We start from the raw sequence: 19,459 nt of genomic DNA on the forward strand, positions 1-19,459 counted from the left end.
AACGCTAGCGCCAGGCGCTAATGTCTGGCGTTAGGCGCTAATTAATTCTTTCATGCGTTTTCTAAATTCAGATAAAAATTAACCGTACAGAAGGACACAATCGTATTTTCCTTAAAAACACTCTTTTATTCTGATTAAAACTCCAAAAAGTCAACAAAAGTCAATTTATCAATGCTAATTGTATTAGGAATGAAAAGAACCTTCTAGAAGAATCTAGAAGACTAAAACCATTCCTAATTGCATTAGGAATGATAAATCCATATTAGGCACTCCTCTAGATCATTGGGCCGTATATAAGGCTCAAACCGGGCCCAGTTTAGTAATTTGGCCATAACTTCCTCATTATTCATCGAAATTGGGCTTATAGTATATCGTTGGAAAGCTTTTTTCAAGACCCATCCAACTACACCATTATTGAACCCTTACTATGGACCAAACAAATTGGATTGGCTGTTCTTTTAAATAGGTTTTCAAAAACAAAGAGAAAAGAAAAGAAATTAAAACTATCTGCAACACTAGACTTTCCACACTTTCACTTCATTCGATTATGATTCGACGCGAAAGGTACTCATCACCGGGTTTGGTTTTGGGGAGACACAAATGGGTGTCTACACGTACACCTCCCTAGCAACCAAACAAGCTTGGGGGTGTACTCTTAAAAGTCCATTCATGGTTGTAACTTGGGTCAAGGTTAGGAGCCTCTTAAGGTTTGCTCTTAACGATACATTCTAGTTGGCTCAAATTGCAAAACACTTCTAGTTCTATATATGCCTTAGCTTTGTGTCATAGTCCTTGAGTTGTGCAATGATTAGGAGAGTAGTTGAAGCCTTTGTCGGTGGAGCGAGTTGACTCACAAGCATATGGAGAAAGTACTTTTTTATTGAGATGTCGAGTGTTTTGAAACCCGCTTTATCTATGTTTTTCCGGCTCCTCGAGGAGTCACGAGGCACTACCATTAGGGGGGATTTGAACTTTTTGATAAGGACGCGGTAAGATGTGTTGAATAGGCTTGAGTTGAGTATTTTCGGGAAGGTTAGCTAGGCCTTGGCTAGTCATGACCGTGGTTGATCTTAGGCATATACCTCATGCTCGAGTTTTATTGCTTATGGATTCTTGAATCTATGCATGTGCTTTTCTTTGAGAAAATTGATCTTGGGGTTTGTTTTTGGGCAATGTGAATTGCTTGAGGACAAGCATTTGGCTAGCTTAGGGGGATTTGATAAGTGGTTTATTTGACCACTTATTGTGTTAATTTAAACCCAATTTTGCATTCATTTCCCCTCTTTCTAACCCGTTATTGAATGAAAATGTTTTGTCTCGGTCTTACCCCCTCTTGGTTTGTGTTTGTCCATGTTTTGCAGGTCTATTGACTCAATTTGGCAAGCATTCAATGCATGGTTTGTGTTCAAGGCAAGGAAATTAGAGAATGGAGAGGGCGCTCCAAATGGAGCGGGCGTGCACCCCTCAGGAGCGGGCGCTCCAAGCCTTCTGCCAAACTTAATTTCAAGTGCACCCTTTGAGGAGCGGGCGCTCCTCCCCAAACTTTCAAAACTGTTTGTATTCTAAAGACAGCTGGAGAGGGCGTGCAACATTCTGGAGCGGGCGTCTTGGCCGTGGAGCGGGCGCTCCTTCGCTGGGAATCCGTTTTCGTTTGACGGATTTCCCTATGTGTTTCGGGGAGTATAAATACTTATCCTTTAGTTCATTTGTAACTTAGATAGAAATAGCCTAGTTTTTAGAAACTCCTTTTAGTTTGAAACATTAATTTAGCTTAGTTTTCATCAAATTAATCATTGTAATAGTTGGTTTCAAGATTCATCCTCAAGAATTGGCACTTTGTATTCAACATTTCCAAGCTTCAATTAGTAACTTCCTTCTACTTTTCTCCATTCAATTTCTGATTTTATTTGTTCTTGCATGATATTTAAATCTTCTTAGTTCTTAATAATTTGTTATTGGATGATAGTTATTTCAATTGTTAATCACTTTTCCCCAATTATTGAAGAAGTTAGAACCCTAATACTTGTTTGCATTTTGATAAACATGAGTTGTGAGTAGTCTACTTGCTAGGGGTTGGGTGAAGCTCAACCTTTTGGGTTAATTATGCAAATGTGGGAGAAGCATTGATGTTTGTATTGCAATTAAATTGATTATATGAGATTGCTTATTAGTTCTTCGTGATAGGATTAGCTACCCTTGACTTAGGAGCTTGATAGCATGATATGCTTAGTTTGACGTGGGAATGTAAATTGAGTATGTCATTACTTATTGCAATTTGATTATGTATCATCTATTGCTAGACTAATGAGAAATCTAAGTTTAGTAGTGTGAGTTGTTTTCTAATTGCATGAGGTTGATTTTACATATTGTCCTTGCTATACCTTGTCTATTTTACCCCCCGTTTTCCTAATTGCCTTGGTTGAGTGGATTCCATTCCCTAGTGTCTTTAATCCATCGATTTAGAATCATAGTTTGTTTGTCTACTTGACGAACCCCAATTGACATAGACTTCGACTTAGCTTAAGTGTTAAGATCTTTAGCAACCATATCCCGTTCCTTGTGGACCGAACTCTTACTTATCATTATGCTTGGTGTGTAAGGTGTTTGTTAATAAATGTGTTTGATTGAGTGTGGAATGTGCGACCGTACTAACGCCCATCAATAGCGGAAGCTACGATTCTTTATAAAGGAGTCAAATTAACTTTTCAATGTGGTATACAAAAACATTGAAATTGAAGGTGATAACCTATTAGTCATCAACTCAATAAAAGACATTTGGACAATACCTTGGCAGTCGAGCATACTATCGAAGACACTTGTTCTCTCATCTCTCAGTTTCCTAATTGGAATATTTAACACGTCTACTAAAGAGGCAAATCGCGCAGCAGATTGGATAGCTAATTTGGGACATTCAGTATGTATTAGTATGAATGTTTATGTTTGTAATAACTCTAGTTTGTTTTTTATTCTTTCTTTTGATATATTAGGAAGACAAAAGCTAACGAACACCTTATAGAGCTGGGTAAAGACTATAAGATAATTAAAAGTAGAAATATTAAATTAAAATGTACATTGCACCATTAAAAAAATAAAAATAAAATGAGCCTCATTACACCAATAAACGTGTAATTTTGACACGTGCGTGTTCCCAAATTAACACTACTTTATGAGATGTTTTATCTAACGCACCAGGACCTTTGTTAGCAAGATCTAAAAATTTCTCTCATGAGAAGGACTTGTTAATACGGAGTCGATTAAGGGTCTATTTACATTTACTTAATTTTAGTTCAGTTCAGTTCAACCTCCCATCAGTTCAGTTCAGCTCCTAATTTCTCTCTCTCATAAAATATTCAGTTCAATTCATTTCCGTTCAACTCCAATCAATTCAGTTCAGTTCAGTTAAGCACATTTCATTAAATGTGAACCGGCCCTAAGAATATTGTATCAATAAGAGTATACCTGAGTAGTAGGGTTTATCAAAATCGTTCAAAGCTTGCAGGGTTTAACTTAACCTCAAAGCTCAGGAGCTCCAACAATGGCGAGATCAGCAAGATCCTCAGCTTCTCGCCTCTATTACACCCTTTTCACTTCATCTACTCCCCACCAAACCCAATCTCCGTCATCTCCATTCCTCCACCGCCATTTCCGTTTATTCTCCGCCGGCAGCGCCGCCCGCGCCAAAGAAGAGAAGGGCTCTCAATTGCAGGACTCATTATCGAAAGTCCGAAACATCGGAATATCGGCGCATATCGATTCCGGAAAGACCACATTGACGGAAAGAATTTTGTATTACACTGGAAGAATTCATGAGATCCATGAAGTTAGAGGAAGAGATGGTGTTGGTGCGAAAATGGATTCCATGGATTTGGAGAGAGAAAAGGGGATTACTATTCAATCTGCTGCTACTTACTGTACTTGGAATGGGTATCAGGTATGGATGATTACCACAATTTGGAATGTTTTTGTTTTTGTTTCTTGAAGTCAATGATTTTTATTTGTTGATTTATGGGTTTGTTTGAGTTATAATTCTATTTGGTTTGTTCATTTGTTTCCTGTTATGTGTTGAAATCGATACTCTGATATTAATATGGTTGATTCTTGATATGAGGTTGTTTTGAGACTTTGAGTTGTTGAGTATACTTTTGTTTGATTTGTTTTTGAAAGTGGGTTCGATCTTGAATGTAAGAACTTATTTCTAGTTATTATTAGTTGAAAAAAAAAGTGCAAGTGTAGTAACTTTAGAAGTTGTGTTTAAAAATTATGTACACTTGTTTGGGATAGTTGATTAAAGTTTGATAAATTTTTTTCTAGGTGTTAAAAACCTCGTTAAGAATCATTTTATTAGATAAAAAATTGTGATTTTTTGGGTTTGTGGGTTTTTTAGTTGGACTTTGATAAAGGAAAACGAGTTTGGGTTCCGCAGGGGTGGAGTAAAAGAAGAGCTTATAATTTATGGTCCTTTGCTTTTGAAACTGAGCAAGTACTTTAGGAATTATTGGTGGACCGGTAGTGTAGGGTATGAAGATGGTCCTAGTGGGTGGGGTATGTCGGGTTATGATGGAAATTAAAGGGGTGTGATGGTGGTGGTCAAAGTGTGGATGATGACTATAGTGCTGATCAAGGTTTGCCAAGGGTGACGAGGTACAAACTACAAAGGAGTTTGGGGGTGGGGGTGTTAGAAAAGACATGATATTGTCCTTATGCAAAGGTGACTTTGGGGGTGATTTGGTGACTTTAAACTTCTCATTTAAGGTTGATCAAGAATTTTCTTTGAATGATAGGGATGAGAAGAATAGATGTGTAACATTTTTTAAATTAAATGTTCAACTTTTTTTAAACTGAAGATGGATAATTTGTTTATGATTTTTTTAAAGCATATTCAGTTTAAAATGATGCATCTAACAATTGAGCCAAAATTATTTGCACATTTTATTCAAAAAAATTAAAAATAAATAGCATTATTAAATGCAAATTTATCTTAAGGGTATGAGCATCTTCTATGATCAGTTGAGGTGCATGAGAAAGGAAATACATCTTCATCAATTTTTTAAATTATTGAAAGTAAGAAGGTATCATGGGGCTCCATTGTGTTATTAGATCTTAATGTAGGGTGTAGCTTACTTCATCATTGGATGGTAAATGGGACCTTAAATGCTTGTTTACTTAGGTATCTTTTGCTTGAACATTGTAAAAGCTGAGTAGATTTAAGGCTATGAACTTTTGTAACAGTGTAGTGAACCCTTGACCCTGTACTACTTGGATTAAAATCATAAAATTGAACTGTTCTTCAAAGTTCAAAGCAAAGGTCCAATGAGTGGTTTCATGACACAATAATTGCGTCTTTCTTTGATCAAGTTGCTTGGAAATGTGTTTAGTATGATTATATCTTATCACAGGAAGAATCTAAGAATGAGTTGCATTATTGAAATCTAATCCTGATAGTTGTCATCTTTGATTAGTTTGATGATACTCATCTTAAGCTATTAAGCTGACAGTTAATACGACTTTTATGTTAACTTTATCTCTTACTCCATGTGCCAATGCAAATTGTTTGTGTTATGTGACTCTTATGCAATGTGTTTATTACACTTTTTCAAGATCAATATTCATTTCTAGTATTTCAAAACCTTATATTTCAGGTCAATATCATCGATACTCCGGGTCATGTTGACTTTACCATTGAAGTAGAGCGTGCCTTGCGTGTCCTTGATGGTGCCATACTCGTCCTTTGTAGTGTTGGTGGTGTTCAGAGCCAATCGATTACTGTTGATCGGCAAATGAGGAGGTATGAAGTTCCAAGAATTGCATTCATTAATAAATTGGACCGAATGGGTGCTGATCCGTGGAAGGTTCTTAATCAGGTATGTTATATCTCTTATAATTTGAGGTGCAATACTGTATTACAATGTAGGTATATTTTTATTTTTATTTGCTTTTTTGAGTTCATACTACCCAATAGCCTCAAGTTTTCAAATTCGATGAGTGTATTGGTTAATTTTAGGTAAGCAACACAAAGAATATTTTAGTAATTACTTTAATATGCATACTAATAGCTACTATTGGTGTTGTGAATTGACAAGTGACAATACATTATATAACAAGTGATAAATGTTGAATACGTGAAGTAGGGGTGAGCAACTGAGCATGGATCGGATATGAAATTGGTTTTCGGATTGGATATCCGTATCCGATTCGAAAATTTCGGATCGGATAGCTCGAATATCCAATATCCAACCTATTATAATTTTTTTAATAATGTTGTACAAAATACAAATACTAATTTAATGGTAAAAAAAAAAAAAGGAGTAATGGCAAATTGTTATATACGCTAAATTGAACTTGAACAAATAATTTATATAATATATATTTTTTAACAAACTTGAACTAGCAAATTAATTTTACAACAATTCTTTAAAAAAAAAAAAATTAGTTCTTGAATAAGAAGAAGATCATAGACTATAAATATAAAAAATCCAACATATAATTTTCATAAATTACAAAACATATAATTTTACACAAACCAATTACAAAACGAAGAAATATCAATTAGTGAAGTTGCCGTTGCTTGTTCCAGTTGTTGTCGTCGAACGGTGGCTCGAGGAGGGTGGTGCGTGGGCCGTGAGAATTGAATTGAAGGAGTGAAGCCAGTGAACTATGAAATGAATAAAAGATAAAAAGAAAAGATAGAGAAGGGTGGTGGGTTACTTACTAGGTTGCAGAGATCTAAGAAGATTAGGAGAATGAGGAGAGAGAAGATAGAGAAAAGAGAGGAGAGAGAATTAAAGAAGATAGAGAAAAGAGAGGAGAGAGAATTAAAGAAGATAGAGAAAGAGGCGATGAGGTAAGGGTTGGAATTTGAGGGAATCATTTAGGGTTTTTTGGTTTGGATAGTTGGGTCTTTGGGGATATTTCCATATTTGGGCCTTTAGACGGAGGTTTAGCCTATTAGGGTCTGTTTGTTTGGGTTCTATTTTGGATATTCGGATATCCGATCCGAAAATATTTTCGGATCGGTTATCCTAAATTTTTGGATCGGATGCGGATCGGAATTTCGGATTATCAGATAGTTTTGCTCAGGCCTAACGTGAAGTTAGTTAAGTGAGCAGATAATATGGATTCCACTAGGGATTATGTTTTTTGGAATTCTTTATCAGATTTGAACTCCGTATATAAAGAAGACAAGATTTTGAGTCACCCAAATACATCATATTAATGGTTACTGTTACAATGACAATTAAAACCATTGTTTTGTAGAATAAGAATTTTAGGCATCTATAATTCTGGTCACTCTCATTGTGTGCTCCACTCCACTGTGTGATTGTAAGAGCCCTACTTTGCGGCTTTGCCATCTGTGATCTAAGCTGCAAAGCTGGTTGTATAGGTAATAGCCGTAATACCTTTGCCAAACATGTGTTATTACTGATTGCCCTTTTTGGCCTGCCAAATAGGATATTTGGGATAGAATTTAGAAAGCAGACAAGACATTTGTGAAGAGCTATGTTAGTCTGCGCATATTTGCCAAAGTACCCTAACACGGATCCGGGTATGGAAAATGAACAAGTTAGGATAGTTTGCATTCTAATACAATTATGACTACCTATACAAACCAGAAATCAAAGAAAAGGGAAGGAAATTTGGGCACTAAATTTACATTAACATGAAAAAATTGAAGTTCTCTAGATGTAGGGTTTAAGAGAAAGTCCCTGGATCTATTTATTAATCAAAGATGAAATCCACCTTAAGAAGATTCTAGACATTTTTTTTTTCAATGGTGAGAGACAAGTCGGTTGTTTTCTTCACCATGTGTTTTCTCTCTCTTCCCTTTGTGCAGTTGGTAAATTCATATTCTTTGCTTTCTTCTTCTTTTTCTTCGTATTTATTAATTTTTTTATTTAAATTGTTGGAATATTTCCTAAAATTGGTGATGACTATGCTAGTGTTTGAGTGCAGTCGTCATTAGTTTGGGCTTTGGATTGGGCTTAAAATTATACTCTGTTTGTTTCAGAAAACTTGTTTCAATTTCCTTTTTCATCTGTCCCAAAATACTTGTTACACTTCCATATTAGACTGACCCCTCCAATATTTTAATATATCTCTTAATAAAGGTTTGATCCCCAATTGTGCGCTATTAATGGTGAGACTGGGGGAATGTTTCACTATATCTTTCACTGTATTGGTGAGTAGATCATTAGAGGCTTAGAGCCATTATTGCTAAGATGTGGGGAAGCTTTTCACTTTATCTTCGTATAAACTATTAAGGGGTCGAGATATTTGGCTTTAATCCTTCTTTACGTCTATGATTGATACTCCTATGGCGTATTTTGAATTCTCCATTACTTTATAATAGAATGCTCTGCAGAATTTAGTTTGTTAAAATGTGTATAATTTGGTCTGGTCTTATATTTTTATATTAGACAGCGAATTTGCAAGACTAGCTAGCTGCTAAATAAATTTTCTCATTCACAGGCTAGGTCAAAACTTCGGCATCATAGTGCTGCTCTGCAAGTACCAATTGGCCTTGAAGAAGATTTTCAGGGTCTTGTGGATCTTGTGCAATTAAAAGCTTATTATTTCGAAGGATCGAGTGGGTGTGTATGCTGTACTTTTCTTCTGCATCTTGTTACATTGCAATATGTAGACTTCTTATATAATTAATGTTTAAATTGCAGGGGAAAAGTTGTCACCGCTGAAATACCTGCAGATATGGAAGGTTTAGTGGCAGAAAAGCGGCATGAGCTGATAGAGGCAGTCTCTGAGGTTGATGATGAATTGGCTGAGTTGTTTCTGGCTGATGAACCCATATCATCTTCTGTTCTTGAGGTTAGTTGGTGATATTAAATTCTAATGTCCTCGATACAGACTCTAAAGAAGTTGAAGTATGAATGATTTTATTGAGCATTTTGAAGTTCTTCGAAAGCGTAGATCTCCAGCTAAAGTTAATTTACCGTATACATGTATCAAGTGTCGAGATTGCTGTAAAGATTATTTTATAATTGGGAGCTGCAGAAAAGTTATAGCCAAATCTCAGGTTACTGTGTTAATGATTATAAACTGTATTTTTTTTTGGTATTGCTTTAGTTTTTGAGGCTCTGGCAGTGTAAGGCCAATAAGAAATTCAGCTGTCTTTGTTTGTGATCATTATCTGTGTGGGGATACTGATCCTCATTGACCTAGATAAATGTCTTCTGTTCTGAAATCAACAGAGTAGATAAAGGAGCCGTTTGGGAGGTGCACTGCTTCCTGAATGTCTATGGATGGAAAACATTTGTTCATTCTTGCTTCTAAGTCAAAGGTGTAAATTTTTGTTGTTTTTCATTGTATCTTTTGAGGGGAGAATACCTAGTGATAATTTATACAAGCTATAATGATACAACAGATTTTTGAAATATAGGATTAGGAAGCTGCAACAACATTTCAAAACAGTACATGAAGCTTACTGCACTTAAATTCCTCTGAAATCTTGTGTCAGACCTTTGTTCTGAATCAAGTATCAATAAAAGTTTTTGGAACTTCTGACTTTAACATTTATCACTGCTTCCTGGTTAGAGCATTATAGAGTGTACCCAAAAGAGCATCAAAGAATTTCATCAAAGATTATACTTTCATGTCCCTCTCAATCTAACAAATACGTTTTGAGTGGCTCTTGTTCTGCTTTTGCAGTATATACTCGTATCATTTATAGTTTTGGGAACTGAAGTTTACGTTTTTATGCTTCCTTTTAGATAATCCGCAAAACCTTTTTTTTTATTTTTTTTGGGACTAAGGCTTTGTTGTTGTTGTTGTCGTCGTTGTTTTATTGGGATGAACATCCTAGCTTCTTACTTTTATAATTGAGAATGTGATTTTGAAAGGAAAAAAAGAAGTTATGACATCAACATATAGGTGAACTAACTACACATGGATCCTCATATAGGGTTATGTATGGCTACAGTTTGGCTCCGAATCACTTATTTAGGCCTTGAGTACGTCCGGAAGTAGATTAATTGAGTTGCTCAAGCAGAATAACATATCACCTGAATAGACAACTATCTTGTCAAACTGTCAAAGCTTAGAAAGATCCTTCATCATGGAAATCTTCTTGTACTCTATATAGTCTATTTGAACTCTGAGCTCTGACTGATTGTTATGGCTTCAAGAAGAGCCCATAAGCTAGCTTTTGCCTTCTTCAAGTTGCACTTGACAACATTCTTTCAAGAATGATTAATTTATTGTTTTGTAACTAAAAGTGTGCTCATTGTCAGCCTTTGAATTCCCTTCTTTTCTTTTCTAGAAATATCTGTTAGTTTCCCAACATTACATTGAAAGATTGTTGAGTTTGCGGTAGCTCCTGAAGTATCAAAGCTACTGATTGTTAGACAAAATTATCTTCCTGATTTTAGTTTCCTTTAGAAACATAGAAGAGTAAAGTGCAAAGCATGCTGAAATACCGGAAAAAGGTTCTAGTTTCTATCCCTGGCTATCTTCTTGCTGCGAGCACTGCTGGATATGTTTGAAGAATGTAGGTAACATTCATCTTGAATCCGGCAGACTAATGAGCCTTCTTGTAGTTGCAGAAAAAGTTTTGTTAACGAAATTTGTTGTGACGGATGTTGCTCTTGGCTTGCTGCTTTTAATGGGCAAAAGTCTATTGGCTGGCCTACCTCTTCTGTTCATCTATCATTAACTGATTAGCCAGCATAATAAATTGTAATAATTTTTAAGTGCATATTCTATTATTTTTTCTTGCCTTGGTCTTTCTTGTGAACTCTATGCTCTCAGCAGGATGGAAAGTTATTCGTTCTAAATGTTATCTATCATATCTTAGAACTTTTCTTGTTATGCTATGAAATGGTTCATTGTTCTTTTATGTATTTATCATGGATTTTTATTTCTTTTGTAGGAAGCGATACGTAGGGCTACTGTTGCCCGGAAATTTGTCCCTGTATTCATGGGCACTGCTTTCAAGAACAAGGTACTTGGATCGATGCCCTTTTTTCTTCAATATCTCTCTCTCTCTTAGGAGGATGATTTAGATAAAATACCAATAGGGCAATAGGAAATACAATTATGCTAATATATGACGAGTAAGCTGATAATTAAATATCGATGGCTCTGCTTCTTATTTTCTAAACATTCTTGTATGTCTTAAATAACAGGGTGTTCAGCCACTTCTTGATGGAGTTCTCAATTACTTGCCTTGTCCTACTGAAGTCAACAACTATGCTTTGGATCAAAATAATAATGAAGAGAAGGTAATCGTCTGGTAGTGGTAAATAAGCAGTTAAAAATTAGTTTGTCAAGTGATTGGATTACACATAAACGATAGCTAAGTGTTTTTATTTATTTATTTATTTGTTTTGTTTTGTTTAGGTATTGTTACCTGGGTCTACAACAGGACCTCTCGTAGCACTGGCTTTTAAATTGGAAGAAGGACGATTTGGTCAATTGACATTTTTGAGGTATAAATAATGCCTTTATTTATTTATTTATTTATCTATTTATAGATAATTAATTTTGATGCTAGTTTGTTTGTTAATGTACCCAAGTTTCAAACTATGGGTCATGTTTATCGATCCATATATTCACCCAGACAAATTAAACATTTAGATATTCCATCTTTTAAAACCTGACTTTAAAATATTGCTGGTGTTTGATTTTGGTGCAGAATATATGAGGGTGTCATCAGGAAAGGGGACTTCATACATAATATCAACACTGGCAAGAGACTTAAGGTACTCCGATGTTGCCATTTGGTGTTACTTCGTTACAGAGTGGTATGGGTCTAGGTTCCCAACGCCCATATTAGTATGAATGTATGATGTTCATCAGAAAGGGGTGAGATTGGCTTTTAAAAATGAAAAAAAAATCTTAATGTAATGTAGTTGGTAGCATAAATTTTCCACGATTCCATCGACCAAAAGAAATTTTACAAACTAGAACTCAGAATTAAACAGGATTGCACCTTGTACCCCCCTCTATTGTGCATAGGGAACTCATTATCTGAGTTTGTATTCCTACTTCATCCATTCCAAATTAGCTGACTCATTTTTACTTCAGACACTATTCACAAACGCTAATTCAACTAGTTTTTTGATTTGAAAAGTAATAGTCATGGGATCTTTTCAGATTCCTCTCAAAGTGTATATTCTAAATTAACTTATTTATTTATTTTCTATAAATTTTACTAATTGATGAGATATTTATGGTTATTTTATGCATTGGCATAAGTGATTAAAGAAACATGTCTAGTAAATTGGATTGGAGGGAATATATATTGTGCTTAATATGATATTCCTTTTCTAAAAGCATGTGGACTCTCTGATTCTTCTCCACTCCTTATATGCTCATGAGGCTATGGAAAAAACATTTATTTACTACCTTCATTAATGCCTTTTTTGTTTTTTTTTTTTTTTTTTTTTTTTTGGGGAGAATAAGGGTTAGTTGTTCAACCTTTTTATTGTTGAATTACACTTCCTTGGCGTGCACATATATTGTGTTGTAGTGGTTATATTAATTGTATAAATGTATATTATTGACTCTATTAAATTGTGCCTTTTTTTCACCTTTTCTGCATTGACATCAGGTTCCTCGCCTTGTACGGATGCATTCTAATGAGATGGAGGTGAGTGCTTTCTCACTAAGATCCTCTATATTTTTTGACCTATGCATAGTCAAGTTTTGATGCATCCATTCTACCTTAGTAAGAGTTGTTTAGATAAAGAAATATTATTGATTGACACTGTTGGTTTTTTTTCTAATACTTACACTTGGGATATCTCATGTTATAGGACATTCAAGAGGCACATGCTGGACAAATTGTTGCTGTATTTGGAGTCGATTGTGCTACAGGTTTATATACTTTCTAAGATTGCTATTGAGTGATTATCCCTTCCTTTGTCCATGAATGAATGAATTAGGGGTTACTGATAAAATGCACATCATTAGTCAAACTATATATATATATATATATATATATATATATATATATATATATATATATATATATATATATAGGGGAGGGATCCGGTGAGAATAGGTCCATATGTGAGAATTCATACTTATATGAGAACTGATTTAAAATTTAGAACATGTGAGTAAAAATTTAGAACATGTGAATTAAAATTTAGAACATGCGAGTTAAAATTTAGAACATGTGACTCAAATTAAAATTTTGAACATATGAGTAATAATTTAGAACATTTGTGTGAGTAATATGTTTAGAACATCTGATTTAAGAATTAGAACAAGTGATTAAAAATTTATAAAATTTGCTTTATGAAATTTTAAACATATGAGTAAAATTTAGACATATGATTTAAGATTATGAACATGTGAATAAAAATTTAGTACAAATTGATATAGAATATAGAAAGTGTGAGTAAATAATTTAGAACATACGAGTAAAAAAATAGAACATACAATTTAAAATCTGGAACATATAATTGAAAATCTTAAAACACACGTTTTAAAATTTAGAACATACAAGTTAAAATTTTGGAACAAGTTATTTAAAATTTATGATATCGAACTTAACTAATTTATGGTTTAGAACATGTGAGTACTAAATTAGAACATTTGATTTAATTTAGAATACCTAAGGAAAAGTTTAGAACATCAGATTTAAAATTTAGAACATACGAGTAAAAATTTAGAACATAAAGAGTGTTCTCACATTAGAAAAATTCTCACATAAGAAAATTTCTCACGAGAGCCTTATATATATATATATATATATATATATATATATATATATAGTTGGGATCCAATGAAACATCTTAATGCGAGAAGGATGACAACATTTTAAAACTACATTACTGATTATTGTTATTATTAACATGAAAATAAGTATCGGGAGAATTTTTTCATGACTTTTTATGATAACTGTATCCAGAACAAGTCAAGACGGAGAAGAAGCTTAAAATATCTTAGCTATCACCCGCTTTCAAACAGAGTCAAGAAAGAAACAATTGCTTTATTTTTAGATGGATTAGAACTACTATTTTGGAGTAGAATGTCGGATTCTACGATCTACTCAGGCACGACATCCAAATCTGAGTTTGGGTAATATAGTTTGTGGGACTAAGTGTGCAAATTGTTTCAGCTGTATTGTTATGTGCATAATTTTGAACCAGATTGCATATATTTTCAAAAAAATTGTTTTAATTTGTGCTCGAATTTTTTTTATAAAATTTTAATATTTTTAATTTTTTTTTTTATGCATATTTAGTTGATGAAGAAAATTTACATACTTCCTCCGTTCCAATAATATTGCGACAAGGATGAAATTACGCATCCCAAAACACATTTTACATGCTAAATATCTATTATGTGTAAGAGTAAAAATTCTAGAAAGTTGATATTGTGAACGTATTTTATGGGACAAATCCAACAAGATCTCACATGACTATATTTTGCTTAAGGTATAAATCATATTATATGGTCAAACAAGAGTGATGAATAGTACAAAAAGTCCATTGTTGCAATTTTTATAGAACCGAGGAAGTATATACATCTTCTCTTGAGATCTCTACTCTATATTTCCTTATGACATGTCCTAAAAGATAAATTAAAAACAGAGAAGTCTGGAACTTTGAATAAATTTTGTCCATTTCCCCTTCTGATTTTCTCTTTTTACCTGTCCAGCCTCTTTCTAATGTTTGGATATAATTATGTTTCCAGGTGACACATTCACTGATGGAACGGTCAAGTACACTATGACTTCTATGAATGTTCCTGAGCCAGTGATGTCATTGGCTGTTTCACCAGTTTCTAAGGATTCTGGAGGGCAGGTGAGTACTGGAATTGGCAAATCTTGATGCAGTGGTGCTGCCTCATCTAACTGATGCATCTGTTATTGACAGTTTTCAAAAGCATTGAATCGTTTCCAGAAGGAAGATCCAACCTTCCGTGTGGGGTTAGATCCTGAGAGTGGGCAGACGATTATTTCTGGTATGGGAGAACTACATTTATCCATTTATGTTGAGCGCATCCGAAGAGAATACAAGGTACTATTGACAATAAAGCTCATGATATTTAAAAAATCACGCAGTATAATGTTAAGTGTGTATTATATCAGGATTTAACCTTTTTTCGATGCAGGTTGAAGCACAAACAGGAAAGCCTCGTGTTAATTTCAGAGAAGCTATTACTAAACGTGCTGAATTTGATTATTTGCATAAGAAGCAAAGTGGAGGTCAGGGTCAATATGGAAGAGTGTGTGGGTAAGAAGAAATTGTTTGAATCTTTTGGTGCAAGGATCCTTGAATTGGAGCTTTTGAAGATATTTTAATGTGCCTGTGAAAATTAGTTTTCCTGCCACCCCCTCTCAAACCAAAATATTAAAGAATGTGATCTCCTTGAAAAGATGATATATAAGAGTAAAGACAGAAATCAGCTAGGCAATTATACCAACATCTGAATTAAATTTCAGATGCAATAACCTAGTATATACATTTCTTCCACATGCCAGCGGGTGTCATAAACTTTCAATACTGGTCTCTGAAGAAACTAATGCGTAAATATTAAGGGTCTAATTTCACTCACAACTCCGATACACCCTAGATAGATATAGTGGAAAGCTCTCTGCTGATCTATGTAGGTACTCTAAAAAAGTTGGGTAGAGAGAAATGCTCTTTACTTTGGAGTTTTGTAGTTGAGGAAGTATCTTGTCATATATCTCTTAAGGAATCTGTGGAGCTGCTTATTGTATTTTGCATTTTTCAAGCTAATGCTTGCTGCTATTTATGTTGTTTTTTTGTAGTTATGTTGAACCACTTCCTATGGGATCGCCAACCAAGTTTGAATTTGAAAACCTGATAGTAGGACAAGCTATTCCCTCAAACTTCATACCAGCAATTGAGAAAGGATTTAGAGAAGCAGCAAACTCGTGAGTCCTCATTTGCTTATTTTATCATTTGAAGATTTACTTTAACACATTCTTTTGAAAGGATTGGATGTTTTAAGTTTATTTATTTAATTTTTATGTGTTATATTTATTTTGGGTATGTTTTAGTGCTTCCCGGCAATAAGTTTGGTTGGTTATTGAGAAATTAACCTCTTCTTCTTTCTCTCTCTTTATTTTATTTTTTTTTTTATTTTTTATTTATTTTTTTTTTTTTTTGTAGGGGTTCCCTTATTGGACATCCGGTGGAGTATGTTCGTGTTTGTTTAACTGATGGTGCATCCCACGCTGTGGATTCTAGTGAACTTGCATTTAAGTTGGCTTCAATATATGCCTTTAGACAGGTTTTTTCATGTCCCTTTTTAAAATTCTACTTCAATTGCAATTGATTGATTTCCCTAGAAATTGTTTAAATCAAAATTAATTCCTACTTTGCATGTTTTAAAAACTTATTCCCTTGATAGTGTCCACGTAGGATCGGGTATCAACTTAGTGTTTATTTTATTTATTATTTTTTTTTAGTAGAACCGCAGTTGGTGATAGCGTTACAATTACACCGCAATCGTTGGTAGCGGTTGTATTTGAAGAACCAATATTGTTATTGACGGTTCTACACTTCTACCTACATGAATCGTCCCACTAATATATCTCACTATTTTACATGTAATCATCTCCAAGTTTTTTTTAACAGACCTATCACCTGTAAAAAATTGCAAATAAATTATAACAGGAATTAAAAAAATTACGTGGGAATTGAAGTGCTTGAGGTTGAATCTTGAGATATATATGTTGATATATTCCCCTGAATCACATACTTGTATGAAATTACCCAGAAAATCAAAACAAAATTACAATTAAAAACTGGGTTTTAGAGAGAGAAAGAAGAGAGAAGATCTAAGATGAAATAAGAGATTTCAAAAGAAAAAAACAAGAGTGAAAGTTGAGGGGAGAGAAAATAGGAAGACAGGGGATACGTGGTACGGAGAAATTTTTTATTTTTATTTTAGTAGGGTCCAATTTTTAATTTATGTGATCATTGTAATATCTGTAAATGTAAAGCCGCTATCACCAATTGCGGTTCTACACTGAACCAAAAAAAAAAAAAAAAATCTAATACCCGATCCTATGTGGACACTATTCAGGGAATAAGTTTTTAAAACAACGCAAAATAGGAATTAATTTTGATTAAAACATTTTCTTGGGAAATCGTTTCAATTGCAATTTGTTTAGTTTTAGTTTTTTTTTTATTTTTTTATTTTGCATCTTAGATTTTCTAAAAATAAAGCATTAAGTAATGTTTCCAAATAATGCATTTATTAATGGTAACTTAAATATACAATAATGATTTAGTGAGGCCTTTATATATATATATATATATATATATATATATATATATATATAGTGTCATCTGTAAAATAGTTTGCTGTACTTTGTTGTCACTTTTGTTGTTATTGTTTGGTAGTTTGGAAGTTTGTTGGTAATGTTGGATATCATCCATATTACATGAATTGCTTTTTTGAATGTAGTTATTTTGAGCAAGATGATGTCATGTGAACTCCAGTTGTTTTCTTTCTGTTTTGTGTACATGTAATAAAACAGAAAATCAGAATTATAAGTAGAGAATATGGGGAAAATTGATAGATGATTATAATTTGATCTTTACAATCCCAGTCTCTTGAGTGTCCCCTTTCTGATATCCTCAATAACTGTAACACTGGACTTCCGATCCCTCAAACAAACAATAGACGAGAAGTTTCTGCTTGCTTACTCTAATTAACTAATTTGCGTTGCCAAAAGTGCTCCTTCCCCTTGTGTTATTAGTGTTGATCTTTTTTGTTGTCTACATCTTATTTCAGTGCTATACAAAAGCAAAGCCTGTGGTACTAGAACCAATAATGTTGGTGGAGGTTAAAGTACCATCCGAGTTTCAAGGTTCTGTCACTGGTGATATCAACAAGTAAGTGGTATTCGTTGATCTGCTATCCTAATTATGTGAAGACTTCCTATCTGTGTAGTTTAATGCATTCCTTTTGCATTTTTATAGGAGAAAAGGTCTGATTATTGGTAACGACCAGGATGGTGATGATTCTGTCATTATTGCACATGTAAGTACAATTCTTTTCACATCAAAAACAGGCTACCTCAGTAAGACCTGAGAATGATGTTCTTAGTTGCACTGCAAAAACTGATTGTATCTATTTTGTGAGTTACATGTCTACTTCGTTTCTGAGTATATAGTGTTTCATAGTAATTACAGTTCGTGTCCATGTCACAAGAATATTTGTAGGTCACGTGTATGTTATTAGTTAATGAGAGTCAGGGTGGTATAGAAAGCAAGTAGTTCAGTGCCGTTGCTTTTGGGATGACTTTATACTTGCGTGAATTAGGTGTATAGGAGTGAATGGTTCATCCTTCTCCAAACTGATTTTTCTAAACAACCGGGTAGAGTTTTTGTTGGAAGGACTTTGTTAGAAACGTTAAAAAACTTCACTGAAAAGTACAGCTATTAAAATGAAGCAACATCTATTTTTTTATTTTATTTTATTTATTTATTTAAAAAAGAAACAGAAAAAAAGGAGCAACTTAGAAATACAAGGAACTTGACTGTGGGATGGGGAAGAAATTATTTAATCTGATAGTATTTTGGTGTAACATGATAGTTATTAGTTTATTACTTTCAATGTGCAGAAGTTATTTATAGGAAAATTCATTTCTTCTCTGTCTTTACAGATCCCCTTGAACAAGATGTTTGGATATTCCACAGACCTGCGCTCAATGACACAGGTTAGCTTTTTTTCACCATGTATACTGCACATCTGTTACACACGTAGTTGTGATTTAACCTTCTATAATCTTCAACACAGGGAAAAGGTGAATTCTCAATGGAATACAAAGAACATTCTGCAGTTCCTCAAGATGTGCAGATGGAATTGGTGAATGACTATATGGCCACAAAGGCAGCCGAACAGTAATAGATCTGTTAACGGAAAGGAGAACTTTACATAATATACATTTTTTTTGGATGTTCAAGATGCTCAGATAACAATCATTCAGTTAGCATGTAGGTTAGTTTCATGTCTTATGCTGACTACAGATTTTGGTAGCTGGAATAATATGCCGATTGATATACCCCAGGGTCCTCTGATACTTGTGGAATATGGGTCATTCTTCTAAAAGATGGATGATTTTGTATAGCTGTATGATTACATTCTTTATTGATTATAGTTGATGCTGTATTTGCAGTTTAGAATGCTGTGAACTCACCCTACGCCCTATATTTTACATTTGTAAACGCCATGAAAATTCAGTTGTTATGTGTCTCATCTATGCCCTCTTTCTCTAATAATTTGTATTAAGCTATTTCTTAACCTTGGGAAGAAAGACATCACCCATCATCCTCTGGATTAATTTAAGACTAATACAACGTAGTTATCATATACTCTGTTCTGCTTTGTAATATAAAGAATCGAGGATACAGTTTTGCATATTTCAAAATTTGTACAGCCAAGGAACTATATGCACGTGTCTTCAAAGTGGAGAGGACAAAGTAACTTTACTACGAAGTATTTCCTTTTACCT

General features: G+C 33.9%; 1 protein-coding gene across 1 annotated transcript; it reads left to right on the top strand.

Annotated features, from left to right (window-relative positions):
• The first annotated feature begins 3,465 nt into the window (after positions 1 to 3,465).
• On the top strand, positions 3,466 to 19,201 carry LOC110713104 (elongation factor G-1, mitochondrial-like). Its single transcript, XM_021891562.1, has 19 exons — positions 3,466 to 3,931; positions 5,640 to 5,861; positions 8,467 to 8,588; positions 8,670 to 8,820; positions 10,880 to 10,951; positions 11,136 to 11,231; positions 11,350 to 11,438; positions 11,645 to 11,711; positions 12,563 to 12,601; positions 12,768 to 12,828; positions 14,659 to 14,768; positions 14,841 to 14,984; positions 15,079 to 15,200; positions 15,740 to 15,865; positions 16,104 to 16,224; positions 17,737 to 17,837; positions 17,925 to 17,985; positions 18,611 to 18,664; positions 18,745 to 19,201. Exons 1-19 carry the CDS (start codon positions 3,536 to 3,538, stop codon positions 18,850 to 18,852), a joined length of 2,262 nt encoding a protein of 753 aa, XP_021747254.1. The 5' UTR covers positions 3,466 to 3,535; the 3' UTR covers positions 18,853 to 19,201.
• The last annotated feature ends 258 nt before the right edge of the window (positions 19,202 to 19,459 follow it).

The sequence above is a fragment of the Chenopodium quinoa genome, unplaced genomic scaffold, assembly GCF_001683475.1.
Source record: "Chenopodium quinoa cultivar QQ74 unplaced genomic scaffold, ASM168347v1, whole genome shotgun sequence".
NCBI classification, from domain to species: Eukaryota; Viridiplantae; Streptophyta; class Magnoliopsida; order Caryophyllales; family Amaranthaceae; genus Chenopodium; species Chenopodium quinoa.